This window comes from Gambusia affinis, linkage group LG02 (assembly GCF_019740435.1).
Source record: "Gambusia affinis linkage group LG02, SWU_Gaff_1.0, whole genome shotgun sequence".
NCBI classification, from domain to species: Eukaryota; Metazoa; Chordata; class Actinopteri; order Cyprinodontiformes; family Poeciliidae; genus Gambusia; species Gambusia affinis.
In genome coordinates, this window is record NC_057869.1 from 24,967,038 (window position 1) to 24,988,301 (window position 21,264).

At 38.6% G+C, this 21,264-nt stretch overlaps 1 protein-coding gene across 1 annotated transcript in view; it reads left to right on the forward strand.

Annotated features, from left to right (window-relative positions):
* The window catches only part of LOC122825136 (zinc finger protein 609-like), an 89,214-nt gene that overhangs the window by 10,572 nt on the left and 57,378 nt on the right, over window positions 1-21,264 (forward strand). The window contains exon 2 of the mRNA XM_044106272.1: window positions 14,391-15,271. Within this exon, the coding sequence (XP_043962207.1) occupies window positions 14,519-15,271 (753 nt within the window). The 5' untranslated portion in view covers window positions 14,391-14,518. The remainder of the gene's footprint in view (window positions 1-14,390; window positions 15,272-21,264) is intronic.

Genomic DNA, 21,264 nt, shown 5'->3' on the forward strand with positions numbered 1-21,264 from the left:
AACATGAGCATCAGTCTTAGGCCTGGGTAAAAAATCAGTTTTATTGATAAAATTTTCTCTTTTTGAAGATTTGATTCTTGGAAAAGTTGGATTTTTCCCCCCATCAATGCACTCTTGTATTTTCACAGTTCATAATGCTGTCATCTCACCCAAGAACCATCATCTTGTTTGACAAGTGTGTTCTTCTTTTTATTTCTGCTTTTATTTCAGTCGACTCATAGAAGGAATTAATATAAAAGCCTTTTTTTTTTAAATTAGATATTTTCTGTCACTTATAATCACTTTTTAAGGAAAAAAATGAGAGGGGAAGTTGATGGAAATCTGATTTGGTATGAAATAAAATCTGAGATTATATTTCTAAACCTTTCCTCTCAGCCCTAATCTGTTTGTAAATTCTGACATTATAACAACAGTTCCCAGCATTTCCAAATCCATCGTGATTCATAGGTTGACATCTGCAAAGGTTAAAACACAGCAAGTCACTTATTTAATGTTTACTTACTTTATGTTGAGCCTTCTCTTTATGCAACGTCATCTTTCTCCAAGTTTAATACTTGACAGCTGGAATACCTCCGTGGTAAATGTCATCCTCTAAAAATGACTCCTTGGAGATTTTTGTGCCTTCTCTGATATTGTTACACACCTCACTGACACTAAAACTAGCTAACTTAGCTGAGGTTGTCTTCTTTCACTCAAAACATCCACATGGAAGAGTTTTTAGAGCAGCTTGCTAGCTGATCATTAAAGTAGGTTCACTACTACTTTATCTCTTTGCTGTCTTGCATGCTTGCAGTTTCTGTCATTTTGTACTCAAATGTTTGGAGTCTGAAACGATGCGATCTACAGAGAGATGTTCAGCCCAGATAAAGAAAATATGGTGAAATGACTGAAGTAAATGTCGACCAGCTGGTCAAGTATAATGTCTCATATTTTTGTATTCTGTTTTGCATCAATGTTTTCTGTAGATTTCAAAGCTTGTCCAGATAGTTTCTTTTACTAGAAGTCATGAAAAGTTCAGCCAAATCAATTTTGCCTTTCTCAGAACATTTGACTTCCTATTTCTATGTTCAAAATAAAAGGGACACGGCTCCAAGAAACCGTTCTTCTTGTATTACCATAATCTGGTTGTGACATTATCAAGGTGCTAAAACTGGTTCCAGAAAGCCTTGAGGCACGAGTACAGGTGTCTGATTTTTATTGCCGTTCAGAGTGGGACTGAAAATGCTGTTTTATCATGACTGAGATGTAGCGTGCCATCCTCTGCTCCCTGACGCACATTTTCCTGCCTTTCAAATGCCAGCAGTGATTGAGTGTGTACACATGTCAGCACTTACTGTCAGCTGTTATTGTCAGCTTGTGCGCCTTTTACGAGCAATATTTCAGTTGCAAAATAACGCTCCTCTGCTGCGTTTGGAGGGAGTGGAAGAAGAGAAATAAAGCCGTTCGGACTGTTAACGCTCTGTTAAAAGTTTGGACCGCTACGCCTGGCCGCGGCTGAATTGGGTCTAAATTATTGCATTCCATGTCGATGTCATTTTTGAAATGTGGCACTGCTGCTGGGACTTGAAGTGTCAGAGCGTTGATACTGCAGGAAGCTCTGCTTCTTTGTGACGCTGCCTCTTTGTGCAGCTGCTTGGAGAGAGTCGGGCAGATATTTGGGGTTAATGGTCGTCCATGCCCTTTCTCTAGTTAGACATTCACATGGCAGCAGCACAGCTGCCCATGGTACAAACAGTAGTCCAGTATATTATTCACTCAGTAGCTGCCTGGTGTCTTCTCATAGACTTCTGACTCTACAGTCATTTGGAGCCTTTTTCTCTGTGATGCTTTTCTGGTTTTTAAACTCACATGAGAATAGATTCTATAAGAAGAAAAATAACGATTTGTTTGTGGACCCCCATAGTTGAACCGAATACTCTTGCCTGGCCACAATTAAACAGAAACTAAAATTAAACTAATAAACCGTGGATAAAAAAAAAAAAGTTTGGTTCTGCTCTGCAAACATTCACAGTATTGTTTGCCAAAAGACTGAGCGCTTGCTTGCCTCAAGCTTTGCTGTTTCACAACTCTTCCTTCCTATTAATGAGTTAAGACAACAAAGGAGCCTTATTTAAGTATATTAAATTTCTTTATGTTTCCACATAGTTTAATGATGTGGTTTCACAGTATTAAAAAACAACTTGATGCACATATGTGGAAGAAATATAGTCTCATTAGAATTAGATTTATTTATTTAACATTAAATTTATAACACAAAATTTGTTGTCGTTATGGACAATTTTGCCTGTTTCTACAAAATAAATACATACAAAACAAAATATTGCACCTATAAATGTGATGACCTTCTGGTGACCTGAGCTAAAACAAACCAGCACTAGAGCGTGTCGATTTGCTTTCAGCCTATCAAATTACACTCCTTTGATCATGTGACCCTAATGCATTGGATTGGGCCAAACTATTGGGTGTTCTGGTATTGATATCTAAACTATAAGGGGAAGTTTTTGTCTTATTTAGTGCTCTACCTTTTCTGTGTGTATTAGGGATAGGGAATATGGACTTAACATGTTCAATATTTTGTACTATTTGTTGCACTATTTAATAAATGTGCATTTCAAAACTAGTCTTTTTTTTTATTTTTTTGTTCATAGAGTCTGACCAACACAAATATTGCTTTAAAAATAGCCATCATTAAATATTCTGCTTCATCACCCCCAGTGGATAAAGTAGTGCAGCTGTGTCACTAAGCAGCTCACAATATTTGCATCTAGCCCTATTTTCAAATATGTTCATATTAAATATTAATCCCCTGGAACCAAAGGTGGTTAAATAACAACAACCATACTGTCGGTTTTTAGTTTTCGCTAACATTGAGTTTTCATGCTAAATCACAATTTTTGTCCATTATTATGCAGACAGGTTTAGAATTAGTATTTGCGAAATGATACATTGGAGTATTTGATTGTTGAGCAGATTTAAAAATAAAATAAAATATTTGATTGATGGCAATTTTTGTAGGACATTCTGATACCGACTATGTTCTATAGGACAGTGGACTTAGTGTTGATTAGTCCGTATTTTCTATCAAATATAAAGATTCTTCACTGCATTTATGTGAAGGTTGTGACTTTTCTTTGAAAGTGTCTCCTTTGGTTTTGTCTCAAAATAGCTGTAATATAAAAGTTTTTTTAGTATTAACATAACGTGGCAGCTGCTATTGACATCGTCGCCCTTTTTTTTTTCACCTAGCTAAAAACCGTGTTCAGTGAACAATTTGGCTTGTTCTAAAGAACATAAAAGTTCGCTCATTATTACTTGTGGAAATGTGCATTTTGCATGGGAATGTAATGCATTTAGTCTGCCACTGTATGCGTCGGGTCAACCGCACTTCAATGCTCTTTGCTTGGCAAGGCGAAAAGCATCTGTTTTAGGTCACGGTATGGACAATCAAGAGAACCTCCATTAAATAGTGTTGGGGCCTAGCTAAAGTCCTGCTAACTGGAGGCAGTCAGGCGTGACGGTCACGCTCATATTCCACGGTGAGGAAGAGTTTCACCCTTTGCGGTTTGCTAAGCCCTGCAAACCCCAGCCCACTGCTAATTCCTACCATTGAAACTTGCTTGGAAACACAGACTGGTTTCTATTAAACAACTGAGAGATTTTAAATTTGAGACAGTTTTTTTTTTTTCCAAAAAGGAAAGGACTGATGAGCTGTTAAAGATATCCCATCACGTTTCAATACCGCAGATAAGAATGGGAAAGATGGGACCTGGTATCTTTGTACCTGTATAATATTTAGCTTCATTCAGTAAAAAAATTGAGCTGTTTTTTCCCTCAACTACAATAAAATAGCCTTTTAGCCTTTGCTCGACATAGTTTAAACGGTCAGACCACAACACAAGAGGTTAACGCCACTTCAACTCAAAGTTTCCTGTGGCTTTTGACTTTTAATACATATTTAAATATTTAATCACGTTCAGTTTGTATTCGTACATTTTTAAGTGTTAATATTCTGACAAACGATTTGAGGTCAGCATTGCTTATTTGTACTGTTTCATATTTGCCAAATCTTTCTTTACATCTTTACGACTATGGGTTTTGTTTACAGCTTGTCAATTGAAAGATCAAATATGGTCTTTTACATTTTTTTTTTTTTTTTTTTAGCTAGTACTACCACTAAACGGTTTGCTTTAATGCACCACTCAAACGTATCATAATGCTACAGAACTGTTAGCGCTTGCTAAGTTCCTGTCCAGAGCGGACCCTTCACACAGAACAGAGACTATGATACAGTTTAAAAGACCCACTAAAACAGCAGTTTGAGGATGCACAAACTTGAAATCAGGTTGGAATGGTCTGTTAAATTTGTCTAGTGTTTTGACAGCTTGAAGTTGGCCCTCACAAAGCTAAAACACAGACTGGATACCTGAGATGTTTTTCCGGCTGAACATGTACTTTTGTGCTACATCCTTAGGAAGTCAGAGTCATGCCATGGCAGAGCCTTGAAGGATGGCATGATTGTTTTATCATCATTGCAAAATTCATATCACAAAGCATTGTACGGAGTGCAATAATTGTCGGCCAATAAATTTCAGGTGTCATGAACTTGCATTTTCATGGTAATATGGAGTTTAGATTGAGCCCGAAGTAAACCTGACATATTATTTTAATTAAGATTTTACTGCTTTTGTTTTTTGACCACCATTTCAGTTAGCAGTGTACCTTCTCTTGTTTTTCGCCGTCTAACGTCTTCTAGCTCCACCTTGTCTCTTGTTGTAACCGCATAGTGAGTCAAGTGTGAATCATGTGGGATGTGTGTTTGATGAGAGCGGAGCAAGGTGGGGCTTCGTGCACATGCAGTGGGACTGCGTTTGTTATAGTCTGATTAACTTCTACACCCTACTTATTTTCTTTATTTCCTCAACAGGTTAAAACTGTCTACTTCTCTATTTGCACTGTAATTGGTAAATTAGCGCAACACAACTGAAACATTTAGCCAGTTGGAAAGGCTCACTCGCGACACAAATGATTTTGTCCCAAATTTTAAATTTCAAAGGCATAGACGCAATGGTGAGAAAGAGAGGAGAGGAGAAAATAGGCTTGTATTGTGATATTTACCAACGTTATCGCTATTGCAAGATTTTCTAATATTGTGCAGCCCTGATCAGAGGGGCTTTTGTGGTAGAGTCATAATAGGAAAATGTTATTTGGGGATGAGAAAAAAAAGAAGTCAAACCAATCTGGGTCAGTTGAAATATCTCCTCTGATACTATGGGTTTCCATTACTGAGTCTTTGTCTTCATGTCTATAAGCTCTCTGCAGACAGGTATATTTACATATGAACCCAGCAACACAGATGGAGGCTGTAATGATATATAATCAGCCTTTAAACTCCCCCATGCACTGAATGAGCCTCCTTTACAACTGACCCACAAATACAAACAAACGCTCCACCGCGGACGCTTCTGCCGTCACCACGTCAACCTGCATTCAAACCGAGTGCTTCAATTATAGACTGGCGAGAACTCAGATAATTAGAAGTGTTCTGAGAATCTCGGTGACTGCTTGTGTAATTCAGAAACGGCCGTGGAGTGGAATGGCTCAGCATGCTAATGGAGCTGCTCCTGTTTCTGCTCCAGGCCCCTTTGAACGCAGGAAAAATCAATCTGGCACCTTGTCTGACTTTTTTTTTTTTTTTTTTTTTTTTTTAAACACTAGAGCTTCTGTGTGCATGTTCCTTTCATCTGCTCCAACAGAAGTTATCATAAATACACCATCACTGGATTATTTATGTGGACTCTCAGGAAAACAAATATGCAAGTTAAAGTTGATTCTTGATTTATTTCTTTTTTTTTTTTTTCTAAAAGCACAATTAGTTATTAAAATACAAGCGCAGGTTCTTGTGGGAAAACATATATGTAGGGAGGTGAGGACGTTTTACTTTAAAAGTCCACATCCCGTTATTGTTTCAGTTTTGACTACAGGTTGCATTAAGACAAAGCTGCCTATTTAATCCCCGGAAGCAAATCTTTTTATCTGTAGATATGGCCATCAAAGGAAGCAGAGTTGATTTTAAAAAGGGAGGAAAAAAAAGAGTCTAATTAGTTCTGCCATTTTCATATTTTCAGCTTCTTGGTGATCATTAAAAGAAGAGACTTAAGCACACAACATAATTGCAGCGTCTTCTAAAACCAGCAGACGATAATCTGACATGTCACCTCGAGATGTTTGTCTAACTCCATCCCCACATTTACCTCATTAAGCGCTGCTCTGAAAATAGATGACTGCCACTATAACTTATTTAGAAGTTTTAGAAAGTTTACATTGCCGCTGAGGCAATGGGACTAATTGGCTGATTTCTATATATGTAGATATCTGCTGTGTCTCCTGTTTTGACAGTCCTCCTATATTTTTATTTTTGCACTAATGTGAATGCATCTCAATTTCTAGAAAACCCTTCAGAAATGATTGGACATTAATTTGGCATGTCTTTTATAAAAAGAAAGGTATTGATATGGTTGTGCATGATAAGAGGAGTTTCAGTTGTTGCACAGCTCATGAGTCATATGAGGCCAATGGACCTCATTAAGTTTGCTACTAAACACAGCAAACGATTGAAACTTACATACCTGGGTTCTCCACTCATGTATTTGTACCATTGAGAAAGTTTGGTTAAATATACAAATTATATGGTCACCAGCAAACATTGAGAGGTTGTAGCACTAACACATTAAGTTGTCACCAAATCCGGGACGAAGGAGCGCATTGCTGAAGTTTTATAATTATAAATCACTGAATGGCTTAGCACCACATTACATTAGACGTCTGCTGTCGTTGCTATGTCACCCTTCCAGACCTCTCTGGTCTTCTGCTCTGCCTCCCCAGAACCAAACATGGAGAAGCAGCATTCAGCTGCTATGCACCACAAATCTGGAACGAACTTCCAGAAAACTACAAAACAGCTGAAACACTGACTTTTCTTCAAATAAAGATTACAATTCTGCTTGTTTAGATTGGCCTTTGATTAATAGTAAGTAGAACATCGATCAACATACTTGATGTATAATTACTTTTGACATTATTTGATATTTATTGCTTATTTCTTAAGTGGTGACTGTATGATGGTTTTATAATGTTTTAACTGCCCTGTTGCTGAAATGTGCTATGCAAATAAAATTGTATTGATTAATATAGTTGTATCAAAGATGGACTGTCTTTTTTTAAAATTACAGCTCTGCTGCAATCAAGCTAGCGATTGTTTCTCAAATATAATAAAAGCAAACTGGATTTTAAAGTGTTTCTTTTGCAATCACAGCTCTGGCTAATAGTCGTGCTGTTTTTTTGTGCACACATCCCCGTGGGGAAAGTTTTGAATATGCATGATTGATTCTCACTCAAGTCACCAGCTCTCAAAAGATGTTCGATGAGATTTAAAATTGTTTTGGGAGGGGGTGAGTTTACAGAAAAACAGAGACTGATCAGTGACTTGTGTAGAAAGTCTAAAAGTTGTGCAGACTCTTCTTGAGAGGAAGTGAAGAAGAGAAGACGCAGTTTCTCGAATTCTCCATTCGTCTACAGTTATTAAATATTGTACATCTCAATACAGGTTTGCAAATAATTATATGCTAAATTCTTTCGGTTTCTACTTGCAGCCTCGTCAATAAGAGAACCATTATGGATGCTGGTTATTTTAAAACACAAAACTGCTTTTTGTATCCAGTTCTGATGCAAGAATGATGCAAGAGACTGACGGGTTTCTCTTTTCTGGTGGTGAAATTATTAACCAATGAGGGATCCTGCTACCGTACAGACTTCTGATTCCCATCACCTGGACTGGCTGGGTGCATTTCTATTCTGGTAACCAGCTCAACCGCACAATCCAATTACATGAAGGTTTCTGTTGAGCCTTTCCAGATAAGGTGTTCCCTTTTGCATGACCTGCAGAGAAAAGATGTGTTACAAGTTCAGTCATTGTGTTTGCTTACAACTTTCATTCTCCATCAGAAAACAGTTTACATGGCTATTATAAAATAACAATTAAAAAAACCCAATAGTTTTATGCCGATATCATTAGTTAACTAGGACACTAAGCAACACAGTTGCCAGATTTCACTGGTTTGCTTTGATAGGATGTCAAATCACAGATCTGACGTCTGCATTTCACAGTAAATGAAGACGGGATATTTTCATTCTTATGCTTTCGTTGCTGTGGTGTGTCCAAAGAAAGCAGCAATGTTTTATGAAAACATATTGTAAATGGGGCTTTTCTGGCACTAAGCACTTGGTAGGAACTAAATAAGGTGGACATAAAATTTTATGTCTCACAAAAAGTAAACGCTTTAAGGCTAGTGGTGTCCAAACTTTTTTTCACGTGAGCCAAAGTTGCCAAGTTGAAAGTACTCAAGGTCTATTATTTATATATATAAATATTTTTGCGGCTCAGCGATAGAGTAAAAATGCAATATCTTAAGGAAAAATATAGCAGAAAGGAACAAATTTCAGGTAACAAGAATGTTCTGTTTAAAAAGATGTGGATTTGTCATCAAACACTAAATTTTCCTACTTAGCACGTTGGGCAGAGGACAGTGTCTAGGGCCCTGTGAAAGCTGTTTTGTTTTCCATTTCATCCCACTTTTCCAGTTTTTATTTCTCTGAATTCCAATTCTTTCCATTTTAACCATATTTATTTAAAATTATGGAGGTCATGAAAGCAGTTCAACAAATCCATAGCCAGAAATTCACATTTGCTGTTATTCAGGTTTCACAAATAAAACTGCTGTGGTTCAGTGGAGCATCAACTAATTTTACACTGTTTAAAATGCACTGTCATTTATTTATTTTATTTAATTTTTAAATTATCATTTAAAGAACTCAAACATTCGGCGCAAAACAAATAATCACGTTTTCACATTTTATAAAATAAAATCTCAGTTTCGGAGTTTGACTGGACACCATAATACGTCTCGCAGGAAAACCAGCAAACAGTAAAACTTTCCATAACGATCAGAGCCTTTTAACTGTATTTTATCTGTTTTATTCTTCACTACGAGTCCTCAGTCAACCATGTTAACTTACCTTCTGTGTTTTCTGCATTGTGGAAATCATAGATGTTGAATATGAATATGTCAAATATGTCGAGTAATTTGATGAGTCACTCTGCTAACAATAACTTGTTTGATGACCCAGTCCTTCTGAAGCGGCTGTATCTTAGGGACGTGAGACAGAACGGCCAGTGGGAGGATGCACCGATCAGGCTTTTTCTTGCTGCTACAGATTTTCCTATTCCTTTCATCTCAGTTCAAGAATGAAATGTAGCAAACACTGAACAAGAAGTGCCAGCAGTTCTTTGATTGAAGTGGTTTTGCGTAAGACATTAATTTTGATACAGATGAAAAACCACCTTGTCCCAGCAATTTTTATCCAAAAAACTGCTTTTCCTGAAGTGGCAAGGTTTCCATTATGCAAATATATTTTTGCATTTCCAATTCATGCCAATAAATTATCAATGGAAATCCATATAGTGTGCAGCTTAGTTAAAACTGTATCTATTTGTATTATGTTGGGGTGCATAGTATCAGGAAAACATGTAGTTGCGATACTATGGCTGAAAATTGCGACAACGACTGTCTAGGTTATGACTAACCCACATTTTCTGGACTCTTATTTTCCTTTCCAAAGATGGTAGAAAATTTACCAAATATTGCACCTAAGCGGTCTTTTACCATTGATGACCTGATTCATAGATTCCTTGGAATGAATAGAGTCAAACTTTCTAAACAAATTGAAATCATCCGGTTTACTTCTCACAACTAACAACCATGTCTGTTAAGTAAAATTATATCTCAGACCCCAACAGTAGGTCTCCAAACTGTTTATTTTTTCCAGAGCAAAGTCAGTAAACCTATACATTCTCAATTTGAAAGAATATGAAGTTGACAGAAGATAAACAAACTGTCTCTTTGCTCTTGCCCTTTGGTTTATTGTTTCAGTAACGCGTGGGAGGATGGCTCTGGCCCAGTTCCTCGTGAAAACTTATCGTCTGACTAGTTGGAGCTGGAACAACGCATAGCACCGCAACTATGCAGGGCATGCATTTCAGATCGTAGAGAGATTAAAATCTCCCGTGATTTCTTCTCCGTTTGCACAAGACAATTAAAAGTAACTTTGGCAAATCTCCTCTCTGTCCTTAATAAGATTTGGAGCACTTGGGATTAGACATGAGAAATAATAATTGTGAGTGGCTTTGTACCTCAATGAAAAAGTAAAAGCATAACGAGACCGTAAGATCTTTTATAATTCTAATCATACTAGATACCATAGTGGAGAAAACCCAATAAAGCTTTCTTAGCAAATATCCAACTCTTGTTTTGCTACTTGATATATTCCAAGGATTTTCAACTTTAAAGTTTAACAATAAATGTTTTTGTCTCATCTTGATATTGGGAGCATCTGTCATCATATTTAGTTAAAAAGTTGGAGCTCTTTATTTTGATGCTAAGCAGTAAATATAAACCCTACACTGTTATTTGAACCACTGCCGTCTGTCATAAGCCATTATGTTTTTTGGTTTTGATTTATAGCTTTTATGTGGTTGCATTTGAGTCCTTCAGTTGATCACAGTTGATGCTAGCAGTGACTTGTTGTATTCTCAGAAGCCTTATTGATCTACAGCTATCGCTTTCAAACAGTGTGAGGGTTCAGTCCACTTTTAAGCAAACTCTTGTCCATCTGCCCAGGAAGTCCGGTTTGTTTGGGGAATCAAACTTGTTGGGACCAAAAAACGTCTGGTCCGCCTAAAATCCTAGGCCTTGGATCAGTTAAAGTGAACTGTACCATGTCTCGGGGATTCAAGTGGACCAGAGACCGCTCCAAAAGCAGAAAGCAGACTATAGCGCAGGGCATTCTGGGTAAATACAACCAAAACAAATGTGTGGGTTTCATGTTTGCTATAAAATAGTCCCTGGTCTTTAACCAAAGACGAAGGAGAAATCCTACAAAATTTGATGCTACTTCATTTTTGTTTACATTTTGAGAAGGAAATTGAACTCATGTCTTCTTCTGAGGTTTTTGTTGTTTCCTTCAGTAGTTCTTGGTGCAGCGGCTCCACAATATAAATTAATTTTCATATTGTTTGGTACAGAGCATTGTAAAAGGATACACATCAGCTGAAAATGTTACAAATGTTGCAATTTTGTTTCCCAATCAAAGCAAATATACCAGACTGTCAGGTTTTGAAACGCTCTTAAAAAACTGGGGAATGGCCTTGGTTCTTTTTGTTTCGTGACTCAGAAGACTCCCCCACTTCCTTATCTAATTTACTTGTATTCCCTGTCTTCACATTAGCGCCATCAAGCCAGAGTCATAGCTGCTGATAGATGAGCAAAGTGAAACTTGATCTGTAAACATGAAAAAGAGAAAAGGACAAGCCCTGTGGGACTTGTGCAGTCTGCATGCCTTTCGCTCAATATGGCACTTGCTGGGACATTTACTTGGCAGTTTTTTTTTTGTTTTTTTTTTTCTTCTCAAAAGAGGCTTGCACTGCGGTTCTAGTTAAGGGGGTGTACAGTGGGTCAACTGCTGATAGAGTTACAACCTTTCCTTTGTGAAGGTGTTGGACAAATTGGACCTCACAACTGTTAAAGCAGCTTTACGGGGACAGCTGTAGCTCTCCGCCCACCAAAAACCCACCACTGCCTGTTATTCCATTGGGGAACCATCTGTGAGGAAGAAGCAGGCGCAGTGATTAAATGATTGTTCAACAGTTTTACCTCCGTCACTGCAGGGCAGGGGGTTGCAATCTGTGACCCTTCTGCAGTGTTGGTCTACTGACAGATGAGTGATGTTTAATGAACAGGAGCAGTCCTCCTCTGTGTGTAGAGATTTGTGTTTTTTTTTTCATGTACTTCAACTCTAACAGAAAATTCAAAAACTAGCAACAAGGTTTCTTTGTCGTAGCAGCATACCGAAAATCTGACCTAATTAGTTTTGCCAACGGTAACAAAGTGAAAGGACCTTCAGATGTGGTGGGAATTCAGTCTGAATGAGTCAAAGTAACTCTAGCTTTAAACGTCAAAGCGAATGAACATTTGTAGGTTGGTTGAATATAATGCAAGTAAATGAATCGGGTAGATGATTAGACTCTTGAACTTGAGACATTCTTGATGAACAAATTAACTTTATATGTGCTTCTATAAAGCTTAAAAGTGGATGTCTGAATTTGAAATTAAATGTCTGACTGTTCTTCCTGAACTGTTTCACCACTAGCCTGATGAAGCAACACATGTATTTTTCTGTATCATTTAAAACAAAATCAACTTCAAACAAAGATAACCCAGTTATCTCGGAATCCACTATGGCTGATACAAAATGCTCATATCTTGACACATTTTTCAGTATACCAATAATTACTTTATTTGTTCTAAATGTCTGAAATACACCCGTACTAGTAGCGTAGCCTTTCCTGTTTTCACTCCATGACATTGTTTATTTTTTTGATTTGAATGTAGCATCCATCTGCAGAAAGACTTAGGAACTATTGAATAGGCTACTTCAAGACATTTACTTAGTGCAGTTTTATCCCTAAATTGCATACAATAACAGCAATAAATCCATATTAAGGATTTAGATTTTTATCTGCTGTTCTCATGCAGGAAATGTAAACTTAGCAGTCCTAAGACAAATTTTTTTTTTTTTTTTTTTTTTTTTTTTTTTTTTAAAGAGTTTATAAACGTCTCAATGCAGAATTTATCTCTGTAATGTTGGATCAAAATTCACCATATAAGGACACAATTTGGTAATTGCCATCCCTAATCAACATATTATTTTGTTCAAAGGAGCACTAAGAAGCGTTTTAGCAATTATGCCTATGTATGTGAAGAAAAGAAGTAACAACATCTGTGGTCTTCTTGTTTTGGAGTAAAAGAAACTAAAATAGGTTGGCTAATGCCTTAAGGCCCCAACATACTCGGGCGCCCTTCAGTCCGCGGAGGTCTGCACTGATTTCAAGCGGACGTTCGGCGGACATGTCTGCGCAAGGATACATTTTTATGACCGCGTACTTGGTGTTGCAAATTAAACTACCCAATGGAAACAGTGTTCACATCGAACAGGTTTTCATTTGACATCAGGCTGATAAGTTTGAGAATAAGAGCATCTTGACTAAAAACCCACCTGTTTAGAGTTTATTTGAAACGTAATCAATTACGAATTTAACGATGTTTCCTTAACTTAATGTAGTGGTGTGATTGTTGATTCTATGTTGCATGACTTTGTTTTTTTTGTTTTTTTATCATGTAAAGCACTTTCAAATACCTTGTAGCAGAAATGTGCTATACAAATAAAATTTGATTTGATTTTGCTCCACTAGATATAGTACAAAATAAAATATAATGGTTTCAGAATTTCCTAAGTTCTTAATACAGCTTATTTTAAAAATGTTTTCATTTCCAGTGTTGCATATTAGTGAAGGTTAAAGCATAATTTAGAAGAACTGTGATAGCGCTAGTGCAGCTGTAAACTGTAGCTGATGAGCTTGTGTGATTCCCATTGAGACATCTTTTTCCTTTCCCATTTTTTCTCTTCCCACCCACCCTCCGCCTCCTGCTTTGCCTGGATCTTTTCAAATGGTTCATATGGCAAAAAAATATGTTGGAAATATTTTAGACAAATGGACACAACCGGCTCACTTTGATCTGTTGTTTTCATGTAGCTTTCTGCAACCAGTCACTGTATTCATTCAATTCATTATTCATGAATATTTGGAGAGAACAATCCAAAATCCACAATTTCACCTTGAAGACTGGGATTGCTTTTTTTCCTGCTGATTTCCAACTCATCTACAGTCGGATGCAAGTGGAATTTGTGGGAAACCATAGTATTGATTTAGTTTAAAACAATGACCTTTGTTTTATGCTCTGTAAGCAAATGCAGCAACCTGGTTTTTCTCCTGAATCATAGGCTTTTAAGCCCCTCCGACCCCACGTGACTTTTGTGCTCTAGAGTTGAAAAGGCATGGTTCTATAAAGCATGTGGGCTGTGCGATCGACCAGCTACTTCTTATTTATCAGCAGTGACACTATCTGCGGCGCTTTGTGAAAAGAAAGTCAGTCATTCAGAACAGCGGGGGCCACCTTGGCTTTCAAAGCAGGATTTAGGCTACATTTCCCACGGTTGCCATGACGACCGTGGGAAGTGATTATGGAGAGCGGGTTTCGGAGCAGAGCTGTTACCAGTGGGTATTACCATGGTGGTTTGCACAGTGATCATCCAAGAATTACTGGCTCGCGATCAAACGTTTGTTTTACAATGAGCTGCTGTGTTCTGGGACGCTGTCGCTGCTCGGTGTCTGAACTGTTGGATTAATTTGTGCCTTTTTCTTTCTTGTCTCTTTCTAGGGCACAATGTGGTTAAATGGGACAGGAAGGAGTAGAACGTGAAGATTCTCTGACCCTTGCCCCTGACTCCCAACCGTCCGAGAGGGTGTCGGACCTCACCGAGGCATTCCTGGGCCGTTGGCACTAAAATGTCCCTAAGTGGTGGCACTGCAGGCGGGAAAGGTGTGGACTCGAATGCGGTGGACACTTACGACAGCGGGGATGAGTGGGATATCGGTGTTGGAAATCTGATCATCGACCTCGACGCGGACTTAGAGAAAGACAAACTTGAGATGTCTGGCACCAAGGACAGCATGGCGGCACCACCCAGTGCAGTGGCAGCGTTGCCCGACAACATACGATTCGTCAGCCCGGTCTCCGGCGCTCAAGGCAAGGAGAGCAAATCCAAATACAAGCGCAACAAGAACTCTAAAGACAATAGCAGCAAAGCTTCCGCGGATGGGGGGAAAAAAGAGCCCACTGGACGGACTCAAGGGGAACCAACAGGTGCAGCAGCGAACGCGGCCGCTGCCGGCAACAACTCCACCTCTGGGAAGAACATGGAAAAAGGGGGCAAGGCCTCCCGAGGTGTTCTTGGTGGTAAAAAGGACAAGGAAGGAGCTGGCGGGAAAAATAAGAAAGACAAAACAGATGGCGCCCCTATCGTGGCAATTGGCGTCTCTGAGAAGGACGTATCTCAGGCTCAAGTTGCTTTGGGAAATAGTCGTAATGCGTCCTTTGAGAACACACAATCAACAGACTTGGCAGATGCTAATCAAATGGGAAATATTGCACTTGAATCTGTTGGGATAGTACCAGCTTTGATCTCCAAAAGTGAACCAGATGAGGTTGAAAATGTTAACAGCGAATGCAAGACGTTAAAGAAGATTAAAAACGAGAAGGTAGGTTGTTCATTTTACTTCGTTGTGATGTTTGTTGAATCTCTATCATCGCCTTTTGCTTTGACGGATCACATTTGAATTGCATTTGACATTAATTCCTTCTTGAATTGGCGATGTACTCGTATTGTGTTTCTTCTTTAGATCAAAGCATTGGCATTTTAACCAAAGGGAAAAAAAAAAACGTAGAATGAAAAGACTGATTGGCGTGTTTAGAATACCACAAGTTTTTCTGTTATCTCTAGTGAGTTTTAGAAGCCGTAGATGTAGCTCTTTAAAACAAAAACTGTCTTTCACTGATATCAATTTAATGCAATCTGACCCAGCGCTTTGGGCTTCTTGACATTGTGCTTTGACAGCCTGTTGCTTTCAGCAGGCATGGAGATGCACTGCATTACCTAAAGCAATCTGACATGTGATGCATGCAAAGAGGCCCACTGCTGTTTTCTCTTTTATTACCGTCCTATGAATGAGAGCACCCTTGACGAATGGGATGTCGTGACCCGCCACAGGAAATGGTCCACACAGTGGAGATGTTCTTTACCCTGACTTGACTGCAAAGGCTTTATTTATCTTGAAGGATTGGACAGTATATTTCCAATTTGAAACACTTCTTGAGGCCTGTTAAGTAACAGTTAACTAAAGCGCTTCACATTAGCCTGTGAAGAATTAATTGCAGACCGGAAGACAATCGACACTGTCAGCCTTAGGCGGTACAAAGCATTTCGCCTGCAAAGTAAAGCAAACGTCGAAGCGTGTTCCACTTTTTCTTTTTGTTGTTGAACAATTTCGACGCTGACATTGTCATACAAGAATAATATAAAGATCTGTGTAGCTATTCACCCACACTTATCTTGTTCACTGAGCGGATCTATCACTGTGTCTTTTGTATGCCTCATAGCAGCCTTTTCATGCTCTTGCGGTACAAAAGACAGCAGAGCGGGGAGGTGCAGAGGACTGTTTTTGTCTGTCATCGTGTTCCATTCTTAATCCCACAAGCCCCGGCAATGCCTGGTGGAGCAGTGTGTGTGTGTGTGTGTGGAGGGGGAGCTGGTGCTCAGCACGCCTTCCTCTGTTTTCCTGGTGCTCTGAAAGTGGCGTGGGGGATGGGTGACAAGGAAGCCTGTTTGATTCCTTAAATCCAGGACACCCAGTCATGAACACAAGCTGTAGAGCCTCCTGTGGCTGGACAGCTGTCAAATGGATTTTTAGGAAAGTCTTTGTAATCATAGTGTATTTAAAATTAAAGGACCCTTTTTTTTTTTTTTTGGCAGAACCTACAAGGACAACAGCAGCAATGAATAAAAGACAGAGGTCAAAACTGCTTTGTAGCTGCAGGCTGTTGAAATGTACCCTTGAAAACAAGAGGGTGGTGAGGCGTGATTCAAAAGCAGCATTAATCAATATTGACTTGAAGAGGCTTTTATTTAGTCAGGTAAGCCCAGTTAAAGGAAAATGCACAAAAAGAGCATTTAATTCTTGTTAGGCAGTTTGTTTTTCGTTGATATGTGGTTCTGCATAGAGGAACTTATCATTCCATAAGAGAAAAAGCAAGGTCAAGCACAGCCAGAAGAATGCATTTAGGTTGATGATTTAATCATATTTTTCATTTAAATAAACTTTGCCTTACAAGTTCTAAAAAATTCAATATTTTTACCATCAATCCATGAGTTTTATTATTATGGGAATTAGTATTTCAAGCAAAAGGTCTTCTTAAATGTGCCTGCCCTTGCATATTTTCCAATTTTAGGCAAAAACTTGGATCCTTTACCACTTTCTTGTCGTAGTGTTTGGAGCCTGTTTCCATGAGTTAAAAACATCCCTTCTGGAAACTATTCTCGTGAACAATCAGATTTATACTTTAAAGGGACACATTATCTGGGAGCAGCACTGTTCCCTCTCAATTGATCCACTTGATGACTAGTTTACCTGGCAAGATTTCTCTTTTAAATTCCCCTTTGGCTAAATGTCACATCCATTTAGCCAGTCATTAACTAAATGCATTTTCTCCTCGAGGGACACCAAACATTCTGCGGCATTGAGACAAGTCCATTCAACATGTTGAGTATTCCTAATTTTAGATCAGAGTGGTCCCCGACGTTCTTCTGAATGGACTTCACACACTACAAATGGCAGCAATACCTCTTAAGATTCATCCTAGTAATCAGAATAATTGTCAAAAGGGGAAAATCAGGAGAAAAATTTGCATTAAAATCTTGTTCTGAACTTAGGCATTAGTCAATAACTCGTGTTGCTGAAGCATGGGCTATAGGATGTCTGTAACAAAAATATTCATCAAGTGTGGCCTAAGAAGAGTGAGACTCCATCCAACTGGTGATATGTATTACTGACATCTAGAGAATAAATGCAAGAAACCTGAAATCTAATAGTCCAGCCTAGTAAATATTGCATATGAGCATTTTTTTTGTTGTTCACTGCGATGACCATTGCTACCTGATACATCGTGCTGCTTCATGAATATCATTAAGCTTTTGAAATAATGTGTTGTTTAGAGACTCGATCAAGCATATCTAACCACTAATATATAAGTAAAGTTTGTTACAGATCATTGTTCCTTGATAAAGGAACAATGATCTAAAGAAGCATTAGTCCACACTACGGATAACTTTGTTCATTCATCCTGATCGGTCTTTTTGTGCTTTCATGGCATCCTGTTGAGATTACAGAATCAAAGAGGTGTGGCTTTCAACACTCGGCATTCATCTGAGCAGTAGATGAGACGTGTGGGGGATCCCCATGGCCCCCAAGAGACTTGTTGTGAGCCTCATGCTGCCTTTTCAAATCCATTCAGTGCTTTAAATACAAGCCCAGTTGTTGTGGAGCATCCTTAGCATGTTATCTGCATCAGATTTCACTGAGCAGCACATTTCTCAGATCTGACAGACTCTGGAAAATCAAGAGGTATGTGTCCTCTCACTTCACACCGTGGACTGCTGATGCTTCTGCTTTTATATATATCACTTATGTCACTCTTGGTCTTCAGTCCAGTATCGCCCCTTAAGCTCATTAAAGTTACAGGAATGTGACTACCTTGTGATGTGGAACAGGGACCTAAACACTGTTGGAATGGCTTCAGCCAATTATTCACTGATCGGAAATCTTCTAATGCTGAAAAAAGCAAACAAACATGTAAACTTCCGACTCAAAGGACAAACTTGAAGGTGACTCAATGTATAGTTTGCTTGTTTTGTTTTTCTATTAACAAAAACTTAAAGCAAAGTTAGGATATTTGTCCCATTCCTTTGAGCTAGCTTGCTTGCTATCATTGTTGGTGGATATGAACTGTCGCCACTCACCAGGCATCCTGGCCAGCTCAAATTATCAGAGGCGGTTTGATTTATCAGTTTTATTCTGAAATTATGTCCTAAAAGGAAAACATTTGAGAAACTGCTAAATCAACACTGGTGATCAGAATTTATTCCATTATGTCGAACGTTCTTCTCCCAAAGCCTCTGAAGAAAGTGGACCTTCTGTTGTTCAAATAACTATTCTTTTATGGGATCAACTTTCTTTCTGATTGTGGTTCTTGAAGGGGAACAAAAATTTAAACCACAATCACATTACAGCCCTTGAGCTAAAACCAACTTGTAACTCCTTTTTAGGAAACCTATTTAGCTTTCAAAAATGGTTTCATGTTCCCCTGTCAGCAGGTAATGAAGATGCTACTGCATAGAGAACCATTTTGCAACTCTGCAGATATTGTTTATCGTACATCCACCTTATGGAGCATTCAGTTTTCTTTTTTTGTTTGTTTGTTTTTTTGGGGGGGGGTTGCATCCTGCAGTTTACTGTGAAACTGGCATTCATGGGAATTAGAAATGACAATGAAAAATTATTACTGCTTGTAGTTGGATCACTGTGTCAAACTTAATGGCTCGTTTCACGTTCAATCTTTTTTTGGCGGGGAAATTTGAGTTCAGCTCAGCTGTGTAATACATGCTTGTTGTGCAAAGTGCGATCAGTTGAAATAAAGGAGGATTAGGGTGTTGGAAAACAGTTTCAAAATGGGTCCATTTAAAGGAACCGGAGTTGTGTAATCCATCTGCTAATCAGTACATGTCTCTTTAGCAATCTTGTTCTCCATGGTACCAGTGTAATAGCCGTGGCTACATTTTCTGTGTCCCAAGTTAATACTCCCCAAAGCTTTGGCTCTCAGATGCTGAATAAATCTTCTCTGCTTCCATCGTACAAGTGCTAACCACCTTGTGAGTGCGTCTCACTCTCCCACCTCTCATTATACAAATCTAGAGGAGTGAGGCATTGTCAGCTTCCTCGATGTGCCACTGGCCTTGATAAATGGAGCAGCTCTCATGGAAAATTACATTGGCAGTGTTACTTTCAAGCAGGGTGTGGGAGAGAGGGGAAGAAAGGAAAGAGCTCTGCATTGCTGCTGCTGTCCAGCGCTGGGGGTGGAGGGATCTCATGAGAGCTAGCTTGAGCTCTTTCTCTTTACTGCCTGTGCCTGACAGACTGTTGTGCTACAGCTCATTCTTTTAAGTAGTGCCAAGGATTGTAAAAGCTATGAAACAGAAGAAAGGGTGACTTGTAATGGGAGTGGTGGTGCAAACTACAGCTAGCTCAGTTCACACTGTGGCTTTCGGCACACCTGTGTGTACTTGAGATGCTATGTTACACCTCGTAGGCCATTAAACCGAGTATTTAAATGTCCTTTAAAGTCTTTAAAATACATATATGCGGAGTCTTGAAGACCTGATTTGTAATGTATTCATCAAAAATGTCAGGATTGTAAAATAGAAACAAATTGTTTTTATTTTAAACAGAAATGGAACCGTTTTTTCGTACTGCTATAAAATGACTATAAGCATAATATGTATAATCTTTGGCATAAAGTTTTAAATGTAGCAATAATTTACCCAACTACTAAGTGCTTTTTGAGTGATTATTGCACAAAAGGTCTCTGAGGCCATTTTTTTAAATGAGTGACACAAGTTTCACAGGCTAATGTGAACTGGTTAACATCTGGGACTGTTGGCTCTAACAACCAGTCTGCTGTCTGTAGCTACCAAACTATAGTTTGAAAACTTCTTGGTGATTGGTAGTGAAGCCAGAAATGTTCCCAAGTAGCCAAATTTGTCTTTGTCTCGTTGGAAAATTCACCTATTTGCGGATTATTTCTTTTTGTAAAGCATCCGTATCAATACCTAGATACAAGGGTATTTCACACGCTATTGGCTGATGTCTACAAGGCAGCCAAAGCAGGAGCACTGTTTATTTTCCTTGCTGCTGATTGGCTGATCCCCCCAAGAACAGAAACACTATATGCTGTGGATGCTGTACTGCTAGAACAGTTGCCACTAATTCAAACAGAGGATTATTTTTGTGTTTGAGTTATTGAAATAGGCAGGTATAGTAATTTTTGGAGGGGAGTCTCAAGTATGAGTGGAATTAAGCTAGTCACGGGCAGCTGTGATTCCTAACCCCACGAATACCACCAGTAGACTGTATTCAATTTCAGCTTTTTTAATTCTTAGCATGTCTTGATACAACCTGAGGGAGAAATCTACAAGATTGCATTAATTTTGCAATGTAGATCCCCTTTTGCTGCATAAAGAAATATTCTGGGATAGTCCTTGGAAAACTAGCAAGACGGCTAGTTTAGGCTCTCTTCGAGTCCTAAATTGCAACTAAAAACTGATTATATAGGGCATATGATTGTTTATGAACATTTTAACTCTCTTACAGGGTTTGCACCATTTAGAAAGGTGGTAGGGGGTGCTAGGGCAGTCTACCAGCAGCCCACTGTGTTTTTGTGTTAAATTTTATTTTATTTTTTTTAGAAATGGACGGTTATGATTTCGAAATAATAGTGTATAGGACCAAAAGCCAGGTGCTGGTACCTCAATTGGTCCGGACCAACTTGCATCCAGCTCAACGCTTCGACTACAAACCTAGCTTAATCAGTTTTTACTGTCGCTCTTACTGGTGTATAAAAACTTGCGCTTAAACTAAAGAAA